Source organism: Oncorhynchus nerka, linkage group LG7 (genome assembly GCF_034236695.1).
Source record: "Oncorhynchus nerka isolate Pitt River linkage group LG7, Oner_Uvic_2.0, whole genome shotgun sequence".
Classification (NCBI taxonomy): Eukaryota; Metazoa; Chordata; class Actinopteri; order Salmoniformes; family Salmonidae; genus Oncorhynchus; species Oncorhynchus nerka.
In genome coordinates, this window is record NC_088402.1 from 79,868,682 (window position 1) to 79,894,323 (window position 25,642).

The 25,642-nt window shown below is 44.7% G+C and overlaps 1 protein-coding gene across 2 annotated transcripts in view; it reads left to right on the top strand.

Annotated features, from left to right (window-relative positions):
- The first annotated feature begins 16,134 nt into the window (after positions 1 to 16,134).
- LOC115121342 (calcium-binding and coiled-coil domain-containing protein 1-like) overlaps positions 16,135 to 25,642 on the top strand; it is a 72,304-nt gene continuing 62,796 nt past the window's right edge. For both annotated transcript variants that reach the window (XM_065020850.1, XM_065020851.1), the window contains exons 1-3: positions 16,135 to 16,265; positions 19,457 to 19,611; positions 19,842 to 19,944. In XM_065020850.1, coding sequence (XP_064876922.1) covers positions 19,480 to 19,611; positions 19,842 to 19,944 — 235 coding nt within the window. In that variant the 5' untranslated portion in view covers positions 16,135 to 16,265; positions 19,457 to 19,479. The remainder of the gene's footprint in view (positions 16,266 to 19,456; positions 19,612 to 19,841; positions 19,945 to 25,642) is intronic.

Consider the following 25,642-nt stretch of genomic DNA (forward strand, 5'->3'; position numbering starts at 1 on the left):
ATAAGGATATCAGTCACTTTAAATAAATAAAATAGGCACTAATCTATGGATTTCACATGACTGGACAGGAGTGCAGCCATGGGTGGGTCTTGGAGGGCATAGGCCCACCCACTTGGCATCCAGGCCCACCCACTTGGCAGCCAGACCCAAACACTAGAGAACCAGGCCCAGCCAATCAGAATACGTTTTTGCCCACAATAGGGCTTTATAACAGACAGAAATACTCCTCAACAATCCCCCCTTGGTGACGGATGGGTGCTAGGGTCAAGGTACAGTTTATAACTACTGCAAACCTGCCATTCTCTTTGAATGAGACATGTACTGTCTGTAGTGCAGTAAAGTAACACAGACCAAGACTGGACCAGAACTACAACCTGCACATATTTTCTAATGTCTTGAGATACATCCAAAGCCAATCTCTTACCAGTCTGACCAGCAGTTGACAGACAGTGTAGGCTGCTACTAAACACAGAGGCCAAGATGTATAGAACAGCTAGGTCACAACCTCACAGTGGTCATGTTGTGATATGTTGTGTTGCTCCATTAAGCCCATCAGACCGCTGATCAGATTTATACTGCTTAAAGGAAAGTCAATACCAGGCAATCATTCTCACCGGGCTTCCACTCCATTTATAAACAACTATTTTATTTTAAATAATAAATACAAAAAATTGGAGAGAGTAATGAAGGAAGAAGGTGGAGAGAGGAGGGTGTGGCAGAGAGAGAGTAATGAAGGAAGAAGGTGGAGAGAGGAGGGTGTGGCAGAGAGAGAGTAATGAAGGAAGAAGGTGGAGAGAGGAGGGTGTGGCAGAGAGAGAGTAATGAAGGAAGAAGGTGGAGAGAGGAGGGTGTGGCAGAGAGAGAGTAATGAAGGAAGAAGGTGGAGAGAGGAGGGGTGTGGCAGAGAGAGAGTAATGAAGGAAGAAGGTGGAGAGAGGAGGGTGTGGCAGAGAGAGAGTAATGAAGGAAGAAGGTGGAGAGAGGAGGGTGTGGCAGAGAGAGAGTAATGAAGGAAGAAGGTGGAGAGAGGAGGGTGTGGCAGAGAGAGAGTAATGAAGGAAGAAGGTGGAGAGAGGAGGGTGTGGCAGAGAGAGAGTAATGAAGGAAGAAGGTGGAGAGAGGAGGGTGTGGCAGAGAGAGAGTAATGAAGGAAGAAGGTGGAGAGAGGAGGGTGTGGCAGAGAGAGAGTAATGAAGGAAGAAGGTGGAGAGAGGAGGGTGTGGCAGAGAGAGAGTAATGAAGGAAGAAGGTGGAGAGAGGAGGGTGTGGCAGAGAGAGAGTAATGAAGGAAGAAGGTGGAGAGAGGAGGGTGTGGCAGAGAGAGAGGGATTTGACAGGAGATGGCTAGCTGGGTCTGCAATCAGAACAGATGACTGTGATCAGCCAGGTCGGTAACACGCTGTCCTACAACCATTAATCACCTGTGTGTGTGTGTGTGTGTGTGTGTGCCAGCCAACTCCACTCTGTTAAAACCATCTTAACACTCTTTATTGGCTACTCTTATACAGTACACTGTCTGTCTGCAAACAATGAACTACGTCTGATAGCCACCTTCTTAGGATAAGGATCCCTACTCCTACAATGTGTTCATGTCCAGGTATCAAGTCTCTGACAAGTGGACTGGTGTAGTTCATGTCCAGGTATCAAGTCTCTGACAAGTGGGCTGGTGTAGTTCATGTCCAGGTATCAAGTCTCTGACAAGTGGGCTGGTGTAGTTCATGTCCAGGTATCAAGTCTCTGACAAGTGGACTGGTGTAGTTCATGTCCAGGTATCAAGTCTCTGACAAGTGGGCTGGTGTAGTTCATGTCCAGGTATCAAGTCTCTGACAAGTGGACTGGTGTAGTTCATGTCCAGGTATCAAGTCTCTGACAAGTGGGCTGGTGTAGTTCATGTCCAGGTATGAAGTCTCTGACAAGTGGGCTGGTGTAGTTCATGGTCACATTAGAAGCAATATAAGGAAAAAAGGACAAGAAAAAGACGACATGAAACCTTCATTTTCTGTAACATGGAAAGTCGGGCGAGTATTGTCTTACCTTAGCACTACTGTCTGCACTGACTGCTCGAGGAACTATAGCGGAACTATAGCGTTGTGTAGGACTGACATCAACAATCAGAAGACAATGAAATCAGGGGGCCATGTATTGACATCATTTGAATGTGCCTACTGTATTTCGATGGTGCAGCCTAGTAACATGCAATTAATGATCTAACAAAGAGGAAGGGATCATTTGCTTTATACACATCATCATAATCTAGAAACATATCCCATATTTCCACTTCTGACTTACAGGGATAGACTGTGAACCTGACATGGTGAAGGCATCTGTTTATATCTACAGTATATCAACTGAGAGTGGTGGTTCTGGAGGCTTCATACAGGTTTAGTTAAAGTACACTGCCATCTGGTGTCCACTGAGGCAGATTCTACCGGCACCATGAGGAGACTACACTGCGTAACATTTCTCCACCCTTCTCTCAAAGTGTGCACTTTCTGCACACTTCTCATCATGGATTTCCCAATGGTGGACACTCATTCTAGCCAATGATTACACCAATCCAATGCTTTTATATTCATGAGTGTACACATTGGACCCGTTTGAGAGGATCACGTTTGTCAAGACGTTGACCAACGTCGGTCACCGCCTTTCAAAGTGTGTTGCATTATGGGTATAAAATTGTCTGACTTGCTGTCGACTGCATGACCTTAACAAAAACCACTGTATGATGAAAGGTCATGAACTTTCGACAGCAGTCAACTGGACATTTCTGCAGTTGATCCTCACCAACTGCAACTTGAGATCAGAACTAAAGCATTGTGGGAGACAACCTTCTGTTTTTTTTAAGCAAAAGGCACCACATGCTCATAAATTGTTGATGTCGGCACCTATCATCGGTTATTATTAACTGTTTTGAGTAGATTACTATTTAGAGCTTAAATATATCTTTATCCTTACATCCTTACAATCTAATGACATACTGTACACCCACATGTGATCCACATTTATAACATAAATAAGTGAAACATCCTACTTGCAACAACATAGCTAATGTATTTATCTAGATGTTACTGTAATGTTTTTTCCCATGTTACATCCTACAGTTGGTCTTATCTGTAATGTTGTGTCCCATGTTACATCCTACAGTTGGTCTTATCTGTAATGTTGTGTCCCATGTTACATCCTACAGTTGGTCTTATCTGTAATGTTGTGTCCCATGTTACATCCTACAGTTGGTCTTATCTGTAATGTTGTGTCCCATGTTACATCCTACAGTTGGTCTTATCTGTAATGTTGTGTCCCATGTTACATCCTACAGTTGGTCTTATCTGTAATGTTGTGTCCTTATCTGTAATGTTACATCCTACAGTTGGTCTTATCTGTAATGTTTTTTCCCATGTTACATCCTACAGTTGGTCTTATCTGTAATGTTTTTTCCCATGTTACATCCTACAGTTGGTCTTATCTGTAATGTTTTTTCCCATGTTACATCCTACAGTTGGTCTTATCTGTAATGTTGTTTCCCATGTTACATCCTACAGTTGGTCTTATCTGTAATGTTGTGTCCCATGTTACATCCTACAGTTGGTCTTATCTGTAATGTTGTGTTACATCCTACAGTTGGTCTTATCATCCATACAGTTGGTCTTATCTGTAATGTTGTGTCCCATGTTACATCCTACAGTTGGTCTTATCTGTAATGTTGTTTCCCATGTTACATCCTACAGTTGGTCTTATCTGTAATGTTGTTTCCCATGTTACATCCTACAGTTGGTCTTATCTGTAATGTTGTTTCCCATGTTACATCCTACAGTTGGTCTTATCTGTAATGTTGTTTCCCATGTTACATCCTACAGTTGGTCTTATCTGTAATGTTGTTTCCCATGTTACATCCTACTATCTGTAATGTTGTGTCCCATGTTACATACAGTTGGTCTTATCTGTAATGTTTTGTCCCATGTTACATCCTACAGTTGGTCTTATCTGTAATGTTGTGTCCCATGTTACATCCTACAGTTGGTCTTATCTGTAATGTTGTTTCCCATGTTACATCCTACAGTTGGTCTTATCTGTAATGTTGTGTCCCATGTTACATCCTACAGTTGGTCTTATCTGTAATGTTGTGTCCCATGTTACATCCTACAGTTGGTCTTATCTGTAATGTTGTGTCCCATGTTACATCCTACAGTTGGTCTTATCTGTAATGTTGTGTCCCATGTTACATCCTACAGTTGGTCTTATCTGTAATGTTGTGTCCCATGTTACATCCTACAGTTGGTCTTATCTGTAATGTTGTGTCCCATGTTACATCCTACAGTTGGTCTTATCTGTAATGTTGTTGTCCCATGTTACATCCTACAGTTGGTCTTATCTGTAATGTTGTGTCCCATGTTACATCCTACAGTTGGTCTTATCTGTAATGTTGTGTCCCATGTTACATCCTACAGTTGGTCTTATCTGTAATGTTGTGTCCCATGTTACATCCTACAGTTGGTCTTATCTGTAATGTTGTGTCCCATGTTACATCCTACAGTTGGTCTTATCTGTAATGTTGTGTTACATCCTACAGTTGTTATCATCCATGTTACACAGTTGGTCTTATCTGTAATGTTGTGTCCCATGTTACATCCTACAGTTGGTCTTATCTGTAATGTTGTGTCCCATGTTACATCCTACAGTTGGTCTTATCTGTAATGTTGTGTCCCATGTTACATCCTACAGTTGGTCTTATCTGTAATGTTGTGTCCCATGTTACATCCTACAGTTGGTCTTATCTGTAATGTTGTGTCCCATGTTACATCCTACAGTTGGTCTTATCTGTAATGTTGTGTCCCATGTTACATCCTACAGTTGGTCTTATCTGTAATGTTGTGTCCCATGTTACATCCTACAGTTGGTCTTATCTGTAATGTTGTGTCCCATGTTACATCCTACAGTTGGTCTTATCTGTAATGTTGTTTCCCATGTTACATCCTACAGTTGGTCTTATCTGTAATGTTGTTTCCCATGTTACATCCTACAGTTGGTCTTATCTTATCTGTTAAGTTGGTCTTATCTGTAATGTTTTCCCATGTTACATCCTACAGTTGGTCTTATCTGTAATGTTGTTGTCCCAGTTGTTACATCCATGTTACACAGTTGGTCTTATCTGTAATGTTGTTTCCCATGTTACATCCTACAGTTGGTCTTATCTGTAATGTTGTTTCCCATGTTACATCCTACAGTTGGTCTTATCTGTAATGTTGTGTCCCATGTTACATCCTACAGTTGGTCTTATCTGTAATGTTGTTACATCCCATGTTACATCCTACAGTTGGTCTTATCTGTAATGTTGTTTCCCATGTTACATCCTACAGTTGGTCTTATCTGTAATGTTGTGTCCCATGTTACATCCTACAGTTGGTCTTATCTGTAATGTTGTGTCCCATGTTACATACAGTTGGTCTTATCTGTAAGTTGGTCAGTTGGTCTTATCTGTAATGTTGTGTCCCATGTTACATCCTACAGTTGGTCTTATCTGTAATGTTGTGTCCCATGTTACATCCTACAGTTGGTCTTATCTGTAATGTTGTGTCCCATGTTACATCCTACAGTTGGTCTTATCTGTAATGTTGTGTCCCATGTTACATCCTACAGTTGGTCTTATCTGTAATGTTGTGTCCCATGTTACATCCTACAGTTGGTCTTATCTGTAATGTTGTGTCCCATGTTACATCCTACAGTTGGTCTTATCTGTAATGTTGTGTCCCATGTTACATCCTACAGTTGGTCTTATCTGTAATGTTGTGTCCCATGTTACATCCTACAGTTGGTCTTATCTGTAATGTTGTGTCCCATGTTACATCCTACAGTTGGTCTTATCTGTAATGTTGTGTCCCATGTTATCATCCCCATCCTACAGTTGGTCTTATCTGTAATGTTGTGTCCCATGTTACATCCTACAGTTGGTCTTATCTGTAATGTTGTGTCCCATGTTACATCCTACAGTTGGTCTTATCTGTAATGTTGTGTCCCATGTTACATCCTACAGTTGGTCTTATCTGTAATGTTGTGTCCCATGTTACATCCTACAGTTGGTCTTATCTGTAATGTTGTTTCCCATGTTACATCCTACAGTTGGTCTTATCTGTAATGTTTTTTCCCATGTTACATCCTACAGTTGGTCTTATCTGTAATGTTTTTTCCCATGTTACATCCTACAGTTGGTCTTATCTGTAATGTTGTTTCCCATGTTACATCCTACAGTTGGTCTTATCTGTAATGTTGTGTCCCATGTTACATCCTACAGTTGGTCTTATCAATTTTTTGATTGTCTATTAAGTGTGAATAAAAATGAATACATATTGTAGGCTACAAATTGGTTGTTTTGGGCGATTTCTACACAGGTAATTTTAGAGACTTAATCTATTTCCAGTAAACTGATCATCAAGTACTCCAGACACCAGTCTCGGGGTCAATAACAAGTGCATTTGATTGCTTGGCATAGTGTTTACCCAGTAACTTATGATTGATTGGCATAGTGTTTACCCAGTAACTTATGATTGCTTGGCATAGTGTTTACCCAGTAACTTATGATTGCTTGGCATAGTGTTTACTCAGTAACTTATGATTGCTTGGAATAGTGTTTACCCAGTAACTTATGATTGCTTGGCATAGAGTTTACCCAGTAACTTATGATTTCTTGGCATAGTGTTTACCCAGTAACTTATGATTGCTTGGCATAGTGTTTACCCAGTAACTTATGATTGCTTGGCATAGAGTTTACCCAGTAACTTATGATTGATTGGCATAGTGTTTACCCAGTAACTTATGATTGATTGGCATAGTGTTTACCCAGTAACTTATGATTGATTGGCATAGTTTTTACCCAGTAACGTATGTGATCTCATGTACATGTAGTCTAATCCTTTTCACATTGTTTACCCAGTAACTAATATGAACAGTACATATATAGTCTAATCATTTTCTGTACAGTGAGTGTTTTGTCCTTCATGTGATTGAGTCAAATTCTGTTCTCTATGCACTCACTACCTGGTTATATATTTTTTTAAACATCACAAAAATGTAAAACCTCGGTTGGAGCCTCAGTGTGAGCTGAATCAGGTGGAAGTGGTACTAGCTAAGTAAGCAGTGTGATGTCAGGGTCAACACGTCTGCCTAATACATCTCCCTTGACTACTCTGCGTCCACATTTACACCCACACGTACATTGATGCTATAATGATTATTGATTAGATGTATTACTACCATTATATTGCTGCTCATTGATGATTGATTTTTCATTACCATTTGTATCCATTTATCCTGCTACTGGTCACTCTTACTCCTATTTACAGTATGTCCCCCCACTTCTAAAACCAAAGTTGTGTCCCTGGATAAGCATGATATGCTGTCAACACACTGCACACCAGGGATAGAGTGAGGGAGGCAGATACTTATTACTCTAGCACCTCTTCCCACATAGAGTGTTGTCAGGTAATATTACCTCGCCAACATCTCTCCTGTCATGTCTCTTCACCTGTCAATGCTGCCGTGCTCAAGTGTCATTCCGGAGTTAATGAAGACCTCTGCTTTTCCTGGAGATGGGCACGTAATTCATAGCCTATCATTTTACAGGACTAAATAAGACCATATTGGGAGCAGGCAGCTATGATGGACAGTATGCAATTATAGGAATTACACATTTGGTTGTTGCAAATACAGTGGATATGGTTGCTCTCATCAAAAACTACCCTTCATCCATTATTTCGCAATTCATATTAAACCCGATGAGTTGTTTTTCTCTGCACATGCCGCTGGAGTAGGACCGTTTATTATAAGGCCATTGTCACGCCCTGGTCGAAGTAATATATGTTTGTCTTCATTTATTTGGTCAGGCCAGGGTGTGACATGGGTTATTGTGGTGCGTTTTTGTCATGGGGTTTTTGTGGGGTGTCTAGCATAGTCTATGGCTGCCTGAGGCGGTTCTCAATCAGAGTCAGGTGATTATCGTTGTCTCTGATTGGGAACCATATTTAGGCAGCCATATTCTTTGAGTATGTCGTGGGTGATTGTTCCTGTCTCTGTGTTAGTGGTCACCAGATAGGCTGTATAGGTTTTCACATTCCGTTTGTTGTTTTTGTATTGTTCGTGTTTTTTTCATCATTATTAAAGATGTATCGAACTAAGCACGCTGCATTTTGGTCCGACTCTCCTTCAACGGAAGAAAGCCGTAACAGAACCACCCACCACACCCGGACCAAGCAGCGTGGTGACAGGCAGCGGCAGCAGGAGCAAAGTTTAGAGTATACGACTTGGGAGGAAATAGACAGGTGGGTGGTCGACCCAGAGAGAGTGCCGGAGCCCGCCTGGGATTCACTGGAGCAGTGCGAAGCAGGTTATCGGAGAATGGAGTTGGCGAAGCAGGCATGGCGGCGCGGACGGAAGACCGAGAGTCAGCCCCAAAAATGTATTGGGGGGGGGGGGGGGGGGAGTCAGGCAGAGTCAGGGTTCATACCTGAGCCAACTCCCCCTGTTTACCGTAAGGAGCCATGGATGTTATCGGAGCTATCGGCGAAGCTGAGGGCTGAGTCTGAGAGGGTCGAGGAATTATTGGACAGAATGGAGGAGAGTGAACAGATGGGAGATGAGGAGACACTCGAGGAGTTGTTAATAGAATTGGAGGAGAGTGAAGAGAGAGAGCAGTTGATTTGGCGTAGTATGCAAGATAGTCACCCGACGGAGCGTGTCGGGGATTTGATGGCACCTGGGTCAGCGCTCCATACTCGTCCTGAGGTGCGTGTTAGTCGGCTGGTGAAGATTGTGCCAGTCTCACGCATCAGGCCTCCTGTGCACCTCCCTAGCCTTGCAAGTCCTGTGCCAGTCCTGCTCTCAGGCTCTCCAGTACGCCTTCACGGTCCGGTCCATCCTGTGCCACCTTCACACACCAGTCCTCCGGTGGCAGCTCCCCGCACCAGGCTTCCTGTGCGTGTCCTCGGTCCAGTACCACCAGTACCAGCACCACGCACCAGGCCTTCAGTGCGTCCCGCCTGTTTAGCGCTGCCAGAGCCTTTCTCCTCTCCTGCGCTGTCGGAGCCTCCCGCCTGTTTAGCGCAGCCAGAGCCTTCCTCCTCTCCTGTGCTGCCGGAGTCTCCCGCCTATTCAGCGCTGCCAGAGCCTTCCTCCTCTACAGCGCTGCTGGAGTCTCCTGCCTGTTCAGCGCAGCCAGAGCTGCCAGCCTGCATGGAGCAGCCTGAGCTGTCAGTCTGCATGGAGCAGCCAGAGCTGTCAGTCTGCATGGAGCAGCCAGAGCTGCCAGTTTGCATGGAGCAGCCAGAGCTGCCAGTTTGCATGGAGCAGCCAGAGCTGCCAGTTTGCATGGAGCAGCCAGAGCTGCCAGTTTGCATGGAGCAGCCAGAGCTGCCAGTCTGCATAGAGCTGCCAGTCTGCATAGAGCAGCCAGAGCTGCCAGGCTGCATGGAGCAGCCAGAGCTGCCAGTCTGCATGGAGCAGCCAGAGCTGCCAGACTGCATGGAGCTGCCAGTCTGCATAGAGCAGCCAGAGCTGCCAGTCTGCATGGAGCAGCCAGAGCTGCCAGTCTGCATGGAGCAGCCAGAGCAGCTAGATCCGCCAGTCAGCCAGGATCCGCCAGTCAGCCAGGATCCGCCAGTCAGCCATGATCTTCCAGATCTGCCAGTCAGCCATGATCTTCCAGATCTGCCAGTCAGCCATAATCTTCCAGATCTGCCAGTCAGCCATGATCTTCCAGATCTGCCAGTCAACCAGACTCTTCCAGATCTGCCAGTCAACCAGACTCTTCCAGATCTGCCAGTCAACCAGACTCTTCCAGATCCGCCAGCCAGCCAGGATCTGCCGGAGCCAACTACCTGCCTGAGCTTCCTCTCAGTGCTGAGCTTCCTCTCAGTGCCGAGCTTCCCCTCAGTGCCGAGCTTCCCCTCAGTCCAGAGCTTCCCCTCAGTCCAGAGCTTCCCCTCAGTCCCGAGCTTCCCCTCAGTCCCGAGCTTCCCCTCAGTCCCGAGCTTCCCCTCAGTCCCGAGCTACCCCTCAGTCCCGAGCTGCTTCAGTCCCGAGCTGCCCCTCAGTCCCGAGCTGCCCCTCAGTCCAGTGGGTTCTGGGTGAGGACTACTAGGCCATGGTCGGCGGCGAGGGTGGACTATCCTAGGACGCGAGGGGGAGGAACTAAGACATTGATGGAGTGGGGTCCACGTCCCGAGCCGGAGCCGCCACCATGGACAGACGCCCACCCGGACCTTCCCTATTGTTTTGATGTGCGTCCGGGAGTCCGCACCTTAGGGAGGGGGTTCTGTCACGCCCTGGTCGAAGTAATGTATGTTTGTCTTCATTTATTTGGTCAGGCCAGGGTGTGACATGGGTTATAGTGGTGCGTTTTTGTCATGGGGTTTTTGTGGGGTGTCTAGCATAGTCTATGGCTGCCTGAGGCGGTTCTCAATCAGAGTCAGGTGATTATCGTTGTCTCTGATTGGGAACCATATTTAGGCAGCCATATTCTTTGAGTATGTCGTGGGTGATTGTTCCTGTCTCTGTATTAGTGTTCACCAGAATAGGCTCAGTCACTTGTTTTTTTCTTTTCAATTGTTTTGGAAGAGAAGAGAACGAGCGCCATTCTCCTTGCGGAGATGGTGCTAAATACATCAACACGGTCGGTCCCTGGGATTGGGCTGGCCAACACGATTCGGTTTGCTTGGAAGGAAAAGGAGTTTGAGCCTTTAGGAAGGGAATCCTTTGGAAGGATAATATTGATGGGGATTCTAAAGCTGACGGTGAAGGACGTGTTTTGTTTCCAAGGCAACTCGTTGGAGGGAGCATACGACGTTGCACTATATACAGAGGAAAAACACGATGATATCCTGAGAAGGGCAAGAGCAGTGGGAGGTGAGAGGCCGATGTGCCACTACGAAATAACAAGCCTGGCGAAGAATAACTTTAGGGTTGTAACTGTAAACATTTACAACCCTTACGTTAGGACGAAGAGGTGAGGGCTTTTCTGGGGAGATACATGGATAACGTCTCCTCAGCAAGGCACCTCAAAGACTCCCTTGGGTTTTGGAATGGGAGGAGAGGCTTCCAGGCCCTCCTCAGAGAGGACCCAAAGGGACATGGTGGCTACCTCCATTCTCCTGCTATGTTCTCCCTAGGGGCTGACAGGGGGACGTTGTATTATGCACGTCAGCCCCCATTTTGCAGACGCTGTATGGCCTATGGTCACATATTCGCCTCATGCAGTGCAAGAAAATGCAGATTTTGTGCATCTGAGGATCACGAGGCGAGGGATTGTGACAAGCCTAAGACGTGCCATGGGTGTGGCTCGTCAGCACACCTGTGGAGGGGGTGCCCGGCCCGTCAGAGGTCATATGCGTCTGCGGCTGGGGGGAGCAGGAGCGGGGGAGGGGGGAAGAAGAGGAGGGGAAGGAAGCACGCCTCATGACCAGAGTTCAGGTCCAGAGGGGAAGGCCACAAGGAAGGAGGAGGAGCCAGAAGCGGCGGATGGAAGAGAGAAGGAAACGGAAGGCACGGGAGTAGGAGAACCAGAAAAAGCGGCGGAAGAAGGCAACCGAGTGGAGGAGCATGAGAGAGAAGAAAGCGAGGGAGGAGTGGTGGAGAAGGAGACGGTGGAAGAGAAAGTGGACTGGGGGAAAGTGCCATGGTGGAAGAGATGAGGGGTATGGTGGAGGAGCTGGCGGGGGAGGGTGGTATCTCTTCACTGCCGCCATCACCAAAGAAGAGTATGAAGAGGAGGGGGCGATTGGCCGACAGTGAGGGGGAAGGGATGGCCAAGAGAGTGATGGGGCGGGAGAAACCTCTGGGTTGCTGCTGGTTTCCCCAGGCCCTCAACTTCTGTTGGGTGGGGACACATAACAAGACTCAGGACTGGGTACAAGAGGAGGTGGGGAGTTTTTTGTTTGGGGACTCAGCCTCCCAATTTTTTTTCCAAACCAGCTGCAACACTGGGGAGGGGAGGATTGTGGTGGTAGACCCAGGGTGCAGGGCACTCCGGAGCCAAACACTATTCCTGCATCCTGGGAGGGTGTGATGGAGGAAGAGGGGGATGTCGGGATTACGGATGGTGTTCTCACCGGTAGATATGGAGCAGGGGAGCATCGGGTGAGTCTCCTGTTTTATGTTTTTTTTCTGTCTGGGTTTAGAATTTGAGTGTATTACATGTATTTATTTTTCATGGAGTCTAATTTTACTTTTGTTAGTTTAAATGTAAGGGGTTTAAGGGATTTTGTTAAGAGGAGGGCGGTTTTAGTTATTTTGGGGTTTGATTTTTGTTTTTTACAGGAGGTTCACCTGAGGGATGGAGGGGATGTTATTAGGTTTAAGAGGGAGTGGGACAAGGGGGAGTCGGTTTGGGGTGTTGGGGGTGCACTCATCGGGGTAGGGATTTTGTGTGGGCACAGGGAGGTAAAAGTGGAGGATTCCTTTGTGGTAATGCAGGGGAGGGTTATAGGGGTGGATGTCACGATAAGGGATTGTAAATTTAGATTAGTGGTGGTGTATGGGCCACAGGTGGTGGCAGACAGAAGGGAGATGGTGGACTGTCTGACGCCCCTGTGTGTCACAAATAGGAAATTAGTGATAGGGGGATTTTAATACAGATTTAGGAAGAGGGGGATAGCAGTGCGGGCGCCATTGCCAGGCTAATGGCTTGCCATGGTCTGGTAGATGGTGGTCTGCACACTACTCCGAAAATGGACGGTCCTACATGGCGTAACTCCAGGGGGTTGAGCGGAGGCTCGACTATATTTTTGTACCCAGGTCTTTGGGTAAGTTGTCTGGGCGGCTGTTGCCTGTTTTCTTTTCGGATCACAACGGGGTGCTCCTGCAGGTGGGGTCGCCAGTCTGCCTCTTTGGTAGAGGGTACTGGAAGCTAGATCGGGATGTGCTGGAGGAGCAGGCTTTTGTTGACGGGTTTTATGGTTTCTTTTGGAGGCTTGAGGGCCTCCGGTCCATGTGCGAGGGGGTGTTAGAGTGGTGGGAATTAGTTAAGGTGAGGATTAGGGTTTTTATAATAGGGTATTGCAAGAGGAAAAAAAGGGAGGAGAGGAGGGAGGTGGATCGTATCCAGAGGTTAATTGAACTCGAATACGAGGCAGGCAACCTCGGCGGGTCGTTTGACTGGGAGAGATCCGCAACCCTAAAGGCGCAGCTCAGGGAGTTGCAGGAGCGGAAGGCTCGAGCTTTCCTTGAGCGAGCGCATAGTGGCTTTCTAGAACATAATGAGACTTGTTCTGCTATGTTCTTTAAGTTGGTTAGGGCAAGACAGAGTAGGAAGGTAATGCATGGTGTTAGGGAAGAAAATGGTAGTATAGTTAGAGAACCAGAGGATATGGTCAGGGTGACAACTGATCAAATCCAAGGTTTATTTAAGGAAAGGGAAATAGATGTAGAGCAGGGAAATGTGTTTTTAGAACACTTGTCCAGGCGGTTGCCGGAGGACATTAGAGAAGTGATGGAGGCCCAGATCTCACTAGAAGAGGTTGAGAGCGCTCTTAGGAGGATGGGAAAAGGGAAGGTGCCTGGGATAGATGGGCTGCCGGCTGAGTTTTATCTCAAGTTTTGGGGTATACTTGGACCAGTGGTCCTCGAAGTCTTGAAGGCCATCCTTGAGACGGGGTCCCGGGGATCAATGGCTGTTGGTGTGCTGTCACTTTTATATAAGAAGGGGGAAGTAACAGACCTTGGCAACTGGCGGCCGTTGACCATGCTGTGTGTAGATTACAAGCTACTTGCAAAGGTTTTAGCAGACCGGTTGCGCACAGCCCTTCCCCTACGTCGTTCATGAGGATCAGACGTGCGGGGTAGAGGGCCGCTCTATTAGATGGAACCTACAGTTAATCAGGGACTCCATCGCTTGGGTTGAAGATAGAGGTCTGCCTTTAATGGTAGCAGCGCTAGATCAGGCGAAAGCCTTCGATCGCGTGAATAGATCCTTTTTATTCAGAGTGTTAGGTCGATTAGGATTTGGGGAGAAGTTTATAGGATGGATTCGTACATTATATGTCGGAGCGGGGTGCCGAGTTAGTGTAAATAGTCACTTGGGTGATGTTTTTGACCTCTCGTCTGGGGTCAGGCAGGGGTGCCCACTCTCGGCTCTCCTCTTCGTTCTGTACATGGAGCCTCTGGGGCTGCCATTAGGGCAGACACAGGGGTGGAAGGTTTGCTGATCCCTGGAAGTGGTGGGCTGCGTGTTAAGATGACGCAGTACGCCGACGACACTTCCTTGCTGTTGTGCAAGGACTCGTGCCTGACAAGGTCCCTTGCCATCTTTGGGGATTTCACCCGAGGCGTCGGGAGCAGTTCTGAACCATGCAAAGTCTTCTGTCAAGTTTTTCGGAAGATGGCGTGGTAGAACGGATGTGCCTGGGGGGTTATCTCTCTGTGAGGGGGCCCTGAGGATTCTCGGGGTCCATTTTGAGACCTCCGGCTCAGCGACGCTAAACTGGAACATGCGTATCGCAGTGGTACAGAGGAAGCTAGCAATGTGGAAAGCTAGGTATTTGTCTTTTATGGGCAAAGTCCTGGTCCTAAAGGTGGATGTGTTGCCGTCTCTTTTGTATTTGGCATACATCTACCCATTGCCGGCTTGTCTGAGGAGGCCTCTAGTGAGGCTTGTGTTTCAGTTTATGTGGAGTGGCAGGTGCGAGTGGGTCGCCAGGGCACGCATGATCTGTCCCATCGGGAGGGAGGTAGGGGTACCACATTTCCCCTCAAGCTGGACTCAATTTTTGTTTCCTTCTTGTTAACGGAGCTTGCTCAGCCAGTGATACACCCGTCCGGTTACCTCCTGCGGGTTTTTTTTCAGGCGAGAAGCATAATGGTGTGGTCTAACACGGGTCCTCGGGCGGGAACAGCTGCCGTGGCACTTTGGTCATGCGGCCAAGTGGCTGCGTGCGCACCCTGAGGTTGAAGTTGCCCAAGTAGGTTTAGATCACAGGCACCTGTACGAGGAGGTCAGAAAGGCAGGGAGTCCGGCGCCTGTAGTGGGCATCTCGGAAGTGGTCTGGGAGGGAGTGCAGGCGCGGGGTCTGGATAACAGGCTCAAGGACCTGAATTGGTTGAGCCTTCATAAGTGTTTGCCGGTACGTTCCATCTTGTACCGGTATAATTTGGTGCAATCCCCCACCTGTCTAAGATCCTCTTGTGGCAGGGAGGAGACTGTGCGCCATGTCTTTTGGGACTGTGCCTTTGCCGGAGTAGTATGGGCTAGGGCACAGGTGTTGTTAGGTTTGGTAAAGGGGGATTTTGTATTGACGTGGGCCAGGTTAGAGAGGGGTGTAGGGAGAGCGAGAGGGACGGATAGGGACAGGTTTTTCTGGCTCTGAGTCTCTTAAACGGGGGCTGTGGGAAGCAAGGCAGAACATGGTGAAGACAGGGAAAGATTGGGGGTGGAAGGGATAGTGAGGAGGGTGGAAGGAGATTTGAGGGGAGGATGAAGAGTGAGGAGAGGAAGTGGGGGCAGCATGCTGCTCGGGAGAGGTGGAAGGGGGGTTTAGGGCTGGGTGTCATTTAGATTTGTAAGAGGATAGATTAGGGATGGGGAGATAGGGAGAGGTATTTTGTAGGGTAACGGGGAGGGAAGATGCTCCCCTGAGGTTTTGTTTGTGGTTTATGTTTTAGTTTAATTAGTTTATTTAAAATACCATTATTTGTGTATGTATGTAAATTATGAGTTGTAAAGAATGAATGGTATTGAAGATAATAAACTATTTTTATAAAAATAAAAAAAACTGGCTGTATAGGTTTTCACATTCCGTTTGTTGTTTTTGTATTGTTCGTGTTTTTTTCATCATTATTAAAGATGTATCGAACTAAGCACGCTGCATTTTGGTCCGACTCTCCTTCAACGGAAGAAAGCCGTAACAGCCATGGCATGACCAATGAGAGTGACCGTGTATTGCAATCGGCGAATAAAACATAATGAATCACCAGCCATGGACGCTACAAGCATCAAATTACAGTAGAACGCTATGAATCTTCAAGCGTCTCATCTGTGTTTGGGGGTTGTAGTTTTATTCTATAATCTCTAGCTTCATATCTGTGCTTCAGTCAGTAATAAAGAACAGCAGTTCCCACAATACAGCAAACACACCACCACTCTGTGATGCATGTGTTTATGTTACTGTTCTAGGTTAGTGGAACAGTTGAGCCAAAGAGACGCCGTTATGCATCTTTAAAATCGTTGTTTTCTGACACCGTTTTGTGATAGTGACGGCTCAATTGGATACCAAAAAGGCCAGAATAAGGTACGTCTCAGTAGAAGAGACTCTGTCGATCTGTATCTGCGTAGAGTTCTCCCTCTGCAGACAAATGAAAACTAACTTATTTTCTTATTTAGTGATGCTAACGGACAAGTATTTGTTGTTGGTGCACAAGTTTTCTTTTCTATTTCAGATTACGGTGAGATCGGTTAACGGGCCCGATGGTCCTGATTATTATTGCTTTTGCGCATAAAGACAGTTTATTATGTACGAACTAGTCTAGTGCAATGGCTCTCAACCTTTTTCGTTTACTGTAGAACCAACTGAATTTGGTTTTACCCGCAGTAGCCCTGAAGTACCCCCTCATGTGCATTATTACCAGTAGGCCAATGATCTCACAAGTCTTCTCAAGTACCCCCTGTGGTTAGGCCAAGTACCCCCAGGGATCCTAGTGCCCCTATTTGGGAACCACTGGTCTAATGCGTACACTGGAGGCTACTGCTGCTAGGCTACTGGGCCTTGTCTCGAACACTCATCTCCTGCGGTGTTATTTGCACACTCACACAGTTTAGAGGTATTTTTTGTATTGTATTTTGTATTGTGATTTTTTGAATCACATATTGTATTATTTGTGGACTTTTGTTAATTTCTAAAAAAATAAACATAACGCAAATGCTCTTGTCAGGTGGAATAATACATGTTGTTTTTGTTGCGCTTCTTAATGGGTTATACATGTCCTATACACGTGGTATTACCTAATACACATTCAAATCAGATGTCATTCGTTTTGTACACATATTTTGCAGATATTGCAGGTGTAGCGAAATGCTTAGCTCCAACAGTGCAGCAATACCTAACAATACAAAACAATACACACAAATCCAAAAATAAAAATAAATTATTTAAGAAATATAGAAATATTAGAACGAGAAATGTCAGAGTCAGGAATATAAATAAATATGTATATGATGGTGTGTATAGACATTATATACAGTATATTAATATAAAAGGTGTGTGCAGGTGTAGTTATATAGTACAGGCCGTGGCTAGAATACAGTATATACATATGAAGTGGGTTAAACAGTATATAAACATTATTCTCAAGACTCACTATTTACCTTTTGTAATCTCTGTAATATGGAGAATATGTTAGTCAAATACAAGTTACAAATAGACCTACTGCTCCATGCCGTTCTCTATTACAATGTCCCTGTTTATTTTGTTCATTTGAGGTTACATTGTATTACTGGGATTTAGACTGAGTCATGTAATCCTAAAGATAGTCACCTTTACCTCTACCTACATGTACATATTACCTCAATTACCTTGACTAACCTGTGCCCCCGCACATTGACTCAGTACCGGTAACCCTTGTATATAGCCTGGTTACTGTTTATTTTATTGTCTATTTTTTGTCTTAAATGTATTTATATTTTTTACTTCATTTTATTTTAGTAAATACTTTCTTAACACTAATTTTTCTTAAAACTGCATTGTTGGTTAAGGGCTTGTAAGTAAGCATTTTACTGTAAGGTCTACTAAACCTGTTGTATTCGGCACATGTGACAAATAACATTTGATTTGATTTATGCCAGCACAATAGTGAACTGTATAGCACCTTTCCTGTTGGCTACTGTGTCTCGGCCTCAATACTAGATTATGCCTAACTGTGTGAAATGATTAGGGTGGTTGAGCTTTCAGCTTTGCAGTCAGCATGCTTAGAGTGCAATTGAAGTCCCACGTAGCTGATGACTTTTTAAGCATGAAGTCAACTGGAGGGCTATATGCATGTCGACACATGACTAGAGTGGTGAACAATAACAATAAGACATTGGGCAATGGCTGAAATAAATAGTCTGTGACAGTGTTGTTGGCATTTGGCAGAGTGTCTTTGTGTGTGTGTTGTCATGTAGTAGAGGTAATGAATCATGGTAGTTATGGGCCTCATCATCAAGGTGTTAGTAGCCCAGGGGTCTGGGGGTGTCAGGGATGAGGGTGTCGGGGACTGGGGGTGTCAGGGCTGAGGGTGTCAGGGACTGGGGGTGTCTGGGCTGAGGGTGTCAGGGCTGAGGGTGTCAGGGACTGGGGGTGTCAGGGATGAGGGTGTCAGGGACTGGGGGTGTCCGGGCTGAGGGTGTCAGGGACTGGGGGTGTCAGGGCTGAGGGTGTCAGGGACTGGGGGTGTCAGGGCTGAGGGTGTCAGGGACTGGGGGTGTCAGGGATGAGGGTGTCAGGGATGGGGGTGTCAGGGCTGAGGGTGTCAGGGACTAGGGGTGTCCGGGCTGAGGGTGTCAGGGTACTGGGGTTATCAGGGCTGAGGGTGTCAGGGACTGGGGGTGTCAGGGCTGAGGGTGTCAGGGCTGAGGGTGTCAGGGATGGGGGTGTCAGGGCTGAGGGTGACCTGGACTGGGGGTGTCAGGGATGGGGGTGTCAGGGTACAGCTGGGGGTTCAGGGTGTTGGGTTTGTCAGGGTGTAGGGGTTTCAGGTTCTGGGGTGTCAGGTAGTTGGGGGTCAGGGTGTTGGATCTGTCAGGGTGTAAGGGGTGTCAGGATTCTGGGGGGTCAGGGTGCTGGGTCTGTCAGGGTGTAAGGGGTGTCAGGATTCTGGGGGTCAGGGTGCTGGGTCTGTCAGGGTGTAGGGGTGTCAGGATTCTGGGGGATCAGGGTGCTGGGTTTGTCAGGGTGAAGGGGGTGTCAGGTACTGGGGGATCAGGAGGCTAGGGTGGTTGGGGACTTGGGGTGTCAGAGGGCTGGGGTGTCATGGGACTGGGGGGGTAAGGGTGCTGGGGGTGTGAGGGGGCTGGGGGTGTCAGGATGTTGGGGGTGTCTTTCCCCTATGCCTCTACATGACCTCCATATGCTCATTGAAGAGATCCACTTACATTGAACAAACACTCCCAGAGTACACCTCTCTTTCTCTCAGCCATTTGTTTCACAGCAATCACCTCTTACCTACTTCTCAATGTGCTCCACTGAACAGGTCCTTGAGTTCCAGACAAATATATACTGTATGTCAAATATTATAAATGATTTGAGGTGTGCTTAATTTAGCTTAAAGATTTCACTTTTGTGACTACTCTATTGGTTCTGTCTTATCAAACATTTCAATCAAGTGCAGGTCAAGTATTTAAAAGTGTTTGACTCATTTATTTGTGGTTATACGTATTGTGAAATAAAAGGGATGCCTGACTGTATTTTTCCTCCCTCTACCATGTATCCCCACATGTGTTCGCCAGTCTACCTGTGTTACTGTGTTGCCATGGAGAAGGCTTGGAGGGTGGAGTTTAGGAACGTGGGTAGTAGCTACTTCCCTCAGAGCCGCGTGGAGTGCCACTACAGTGTCAGCTCACAACATACCTGGGCCAGCCATGACTGGGTCGGACTCTTCAAGGTAAAGTTAACCTGATCAAGTTAACCTGATAACTAAAAACCGAGTGTGAGGAGTGGCAGACTCTGTTGAGTGTAAATAAAGTGGAATGCAAAACAATTCTTGATGTATTAACAACCAGAATTGTTGTGTGTTTACGTGTGTACCTCCCTGCTATCCCCCTGTCCCCTTGTCGTCTCTCTGTCTCTCAATGTTGATCTCTCTCTCTCTTCTCTCTCCGCTGACTCCCTCAGGTGGGATGGTCGTCAGTGAAGGACTACCACACCTTTGTCTGGGCCCTGGCGCCGGCAGGCTACCAGGAGGGCACAGATGTCAACTGCTGTGTCCATTTCCAGGGTACTGCTCTCTCTTCAAACTCTTCCTCTATTTGTGACAGTGTGCCTGGTCAACATTTATACTCTGTTCAGAGACTATAGTATACATAAATCCAGTCATTTACAGGTTTGGGTATAAAGTAATGAAATAAAGATAGATATCCGCACTTAATAAAAGTGTGAGAGCTTTCAACAGTGTGTTGGTATAGACAACATTCATACTCTGCCAAGGTTGTAAGGAAAAGCTCTAACTTTGAATTGATCTTTCAGTAAATTGAATTAGCCTGTTCGATGGTACTGTAGGCTCGTGACTGATATTTAAAGCAGAGAAAGGACTCAATAAGTTACATTGTGTTATAGAAAGGAGATGATCAGATTGTTTCCCTCTTTCCCTCTTCTTTTGATCTTTCTCTCTCTCTCTCTTTCTCTCTCTCTCTTTCTCTCTCTCTCTTTCTCTCTCTCTCTCTCTCTCTCTCTTCTCTCTCTCTCTCTCTCTCTCTCTCTCTCTCTCTCTCTCTCTCTTTCTCTCTCTCTTTCACCTTCTCTCTCTGTCTCTGTCTCTCTCTCTTTCTCTCTCTCTCTTTCACCTTCTCTCTCTCTTTCTCTTGCTCACTCTCACTCTCTCTGTCTCTGTCTATCTCTCTTTCTCTCTCTCTCTTTCACCTTCTCTCTCTCTTTCTCTCGCTCACTCTCACTCTCGCTTTCTTTCCCTGTTTGAATTGAAATAAGTCTTTGTCCGGCTCTGAATCAATTCCTTTAAGAAGTAGGAGCTTGAATAATGAGGATGAGAGAGACAATGGTACAAAGACCAGACCAGACTGAATAACCAACCATACATTACATTACAGCAGTCAGGGGTGAATACAGACTGACAAGTGTCCTCACAGTAGTTTACAGACTTTATACTGTGACAAGTGTCCTCACAGTAGTTTACAGACTTTACACTGTGACAAGTGTCCTCACAGTAGTTTACAGACTTTACACTGTGACAACTGTCCTCACAGTAGTTTACAGACTTTACACTGTGACAACTGTCCTCACAGTAGTTTACAGACTTTACACTGTGACAAGTGTCCTCACAGTAGTTTACAGACTTTACACTGTGACAAGTGTCCTCACAGTAGTTTACAGACTTTATACTGTGACAAGTGTCCTCACAGTAGTTTACAGACTTTACACTGTGACAAGTGTCCTCGCAGTAGTTTACAGACTTTACACTGTGACAAGTGTCCTCACAGTAGTTTACAGACTTTATACTGTGACAAGTGTCCTCACAGTAGTTTACAGACTTTACACTGTGACAAGTGTCCTCACAGTAGTTTACAGACTTTATACTGTGACAAGTGTCCTCACAGTAGTTTACAGACTTTATGTTGTGACAAGTGTCTTCACAGTAGTTTACAGACTTTATATTGTGACAAGTGTCCTCACAGTAGTTTACAGACTTTATACTGTGACAAGTGTCCTCACAGTAGTTTACATACTTTATGTTGTGACAAGTGTCCTCACAGTAGTTTACAGACTTTATACTGTGACAAGTGTCCTCACAGTAGTTTACATACTTTATACTGTGACAAGTGTCCTCACAGTAGTAGTTTACAGACTTTATGTTGTGACAAGTGTCTTCACAGTAGTTTACAGACTTTATACTGTGACAAGTATCCTCACAGTAGTTTACAACCTTTATACTGTGACAAGTGTCCTCACAGTAGTTTACAGACTTTATACTGTGACAAGTGTCCTCACAGTAGTTTACAGACTTTATACTGTGACAAGTGTCCTCACAGTAGTTTACAGATTTTATACTGTGACAAGTGTCCTCACAGTAGTTTACAGACTTTACACTGTGACAAGTGTCCTCACAGTAGTTTACAGACTTTATACTGTGACAAGTGTCCTCACAGTAGTTTACAGACTTTATACTGTGACAAGTGTCCTCACAGTAGTTTACAGACTTTATACTGTGACAAGTGTCCTCACAGTAGTTTACAGACTTTATACTGTGACAAGTGTCCTCACAGTAGTTTACAGACTTTATACTGTGACAAGTGTCCTCACAGTAGTTTACAGACTTTATTTTGTGACAAGTGTCCTCACAGTAGTTTACAGACTATATGTTGTGACAAGTGTCCTCACAGTAGTTTACAGACTTTATGTTGTGACAAGTGTCCTCACAGTAGTTTACAGACTTTATACTGTGACAAGTGTCCTCACAGTAGTTTACAGACTTTATGTTGTGACAAGTGTCCTCACAGTAGTTTACAGACTTTATGTTGTGACAAGTGTCCTCACAGTAGTTTACAGACTATATGTTGTGACAAGTGTCCTCACAGTAGTTTACAGACTTTATACTGTGACAAGTGTCCTCACAGTAGTTTACAGACTTTATGTTGTGACAAGTGTCCTCACAGTAGTTTACAGACTTTATACTGTGACAAGTGTCCTCACAGTAGTAGTTTACAGACTTTATGTTGTGACAAGTGTCCTCACAGTAGTTTACAGACTTTATGTTGTGACAAGTGTCCTCACAGTAGTTTACAGACTTTATACTGTGACAAGTGTCCTCACAGTAGTAGTTTACAGACTTTATGTTGTGACAAGTGTCCTCACAGTAGTTTACAGACTTTATGTTGTGACAAGTGTCCTCACAGTAGTTTACAGACTTTATACTGTGACAAGTGTCCTCACAGTAGTTTACAGACTTTATACTGTGACAAGTGTCCTCACAGTAGTTTACAGACTTTATACTGTGACAAGTGTCCTCACAGTAGTTTACAGACTTTATACTGTGACAAGTGTCCTCACAGTAGTTTACATACTTTATGTTGTGACAAGTGTCCTCACAGTAGTTTACATACTTTATACTGTGACAAGTGTCCTCACAGTAGTTTACATACTTTATACTGTGACAAGTGTCCTCACAGTAGTTTACAGACTTTATGTTGTGACAAGTGTCCTCACAGTAGTTTACAGACTTTATACTGTGACAAGTGTCCTCACAGTAGTTTACAGACTTTATGTTGTGACAAGTGTCCTCACAGTAGTTTACAGACTTTATACTGTGACAAGTGTCCTCACAGTAGTTTACAGACTTTATTGTGACAAGTGTCCTCACAGTAGTTTACAGACTTTATGTTGTGACAAGTGTCCTCACAGTAGTTTACAGACTTTATACTGTGACAAGTGTCCTCACAGTAGTTTACAGACTTTATACTGTGACAAGTGTCCTCACAGTAGTTTACAGACTTTATACTGTGACAAGTGTCCTCACAGTAGTTTACAGACTTTATACTTTGACAAGTGTCCTCACAGTAGTTTACAGACTTTATACTGTGACAAGTGTCCTCACAGTAGTTTACAGACTTTATACTGTGACAAGTGTCCTCACAGTAGTTTACAGACTTTATGTTGTGACAAGTGTCCTCACAGTAGTTTACAGACTATATGTTGTGACAAGTGTCCTCACAGTAGTTTACAGACTTTATGTTGTGACAAGTGTCCTCACAGTAGTTTACAGACTATATGTTGTGACAAGTGTCTTCACAGTAGTTTACAGACTTTATGTTGTGACAAGTGTCCTCACAGTAGTTTACATACTTTATACTGTGACAAGTGTCTTCACAGTAGTTTACAGACTTTATACTGTGACAAGTATCCTCACAGTAGTTTACAACCTTTATACTGTGACAAGTGTCCTCACAGTAGTTTACAGACTTTATACTGTGACAAGTGTCCTCACAGTAGTTTACAGACTTTATACTGTGACAAGTGTCCTCACAGTAGTTTACAGATTTTATACTGTGACAAGTGTCCTCACAGTAGTTTACAGACTTTATACTGTGACAAGTGTCCTCACAGTAGTTTACAGATTTTATACTGTGACAAGTGTCCTCACAGTAGTAGTTTACAGACTTTATGTTGTGACAAGTGTCCTCACAGTAGTCTACAAACTTTATGTTGTGACAAGTGTCCTCACAGTAGTTTACATACTTTATACTGTGACAAGTGTCCTCACAGTAGTTTACAGACTTTATGTTGTGACAAGTGTCCTCACAGTAGTTTACAGACTTTATACTGTGACAAGTGTCCTCACAGTAGTTTACAGACTTTATACTGTGACAAGTGTCCTCACAGTAGTTTACAGACTTTATGTTGTGACAAGTGTCCTCACAGTAGTTTACAGACTTTATGTTGTGACAAGTGTCCTCACAGTAGTTTACAGACTTTATACTGTGACAAGTGTCCTCACAGTAGTTTACAGACTTTATACTGTGACAAGTGTCCTCACAGTAGTTTACAGACTTTATACTGTGACAAGTGTCCTCACAGTAGTTTACAGACTTTATGTTGTGACAAGTGTCCTCACAGTAGTTTACAGACTTTATGTTGTGACAAGTGTCCTAACAGTAGTTTACAGACTTTATACTGTGACAAGTGTCCTCACAGTAGTTTACAGACTTTATGTTGTGACAAGTGTCCTCACAGTAGTTTACAGACTTTATGTTGTGACAAGTGTCCTCACAGTAGTTTACAGACTTTATACTGTGACAAGTGTCCTCACAGTAGTTTACAGACTTTATACTGTGACAAGTGTCCTCACAGTAGTTTACAGACTTTATACTGTGACAAGTGTCCTCACAGTAGTTTACAGACTTTATGTTGTGACAAGTGTCCTCACAGTAGTTTACAGACTTTATGTTGTGACAAGTGTCCTAACAGTAGTTTACAGACTTTATACTGTGACAAGTGTCCTCACAGTAGTTTACAGACTTTATGTTGTGACAAGTGTCCTCACAGTAGTTTACAGACTTTATGTTGTGACAAGTGTCCTCACAGTAGTTTACAGACTTTATACTGTGACAAGTGTCCTCACAGTAGTAGTTTACAGACTTTATGTTGTGACAAGTGTCCTCACAGTAGTTTACAGACTTTATACTGTGACAAGTGTCCTCACAGTAGTTTACAGACTTTATACTGTGACAAGTGTCCTCACAGTAGTTTACAGACTTTATACTGTGACAAGTGTCCTCACAGTAGTTTACAGACTTTATACTGTGACAAGTGTCCTCACAGTAGTTTACAGACTTTATACTGTGACAAGTGTCCTCACAGTAGTTTACAGACTTTATACTGTGACAAGTGTCCTCACAGTAGTTTACAGACTTTATGTTGTGACAAGTGTCCTCACAGTAGTTTACAGACTTTATACTGTGACAAGTGTCCTCACAGTAGTTTACAGACTTTATACTGTGACAAGTGTCCTCACAGTAGTTTACAGACTTTATACTGTGACAAGTGTCCTCACAGTAGTTTACAGACTTTATACTGTGACAAGTGTCCTCACAGTAGTTTACAGACTTTATACTGTGACAAGTGTCCTCACAGTAGTTTACAGACTTTATGTTGTGACAAGTGTCCTCACAGTAGTTTACAGACTTTATGTTGTGACAAGTGTCCTCACAGTAGTTTACAGACTTTATGTTGTGACAAGTGTCCTCACAGTAGTTTACAGACTTTATGTTGTGACAAGTGTCCTCACAGTAGTTTACAGACTTTATGTTGTGACAAGTGTCCTCACAGTAGTTTTACTTTATACTGTGACAAGTGTCTTCACAGTAGTTTACAGACTTTATACTGTGACAAGTATCCTCACAGTAGTTTACAACCTTTATACTGTGACAAGTGTCCTCACAGTAGTTTACAGACTTTATACTGTGACA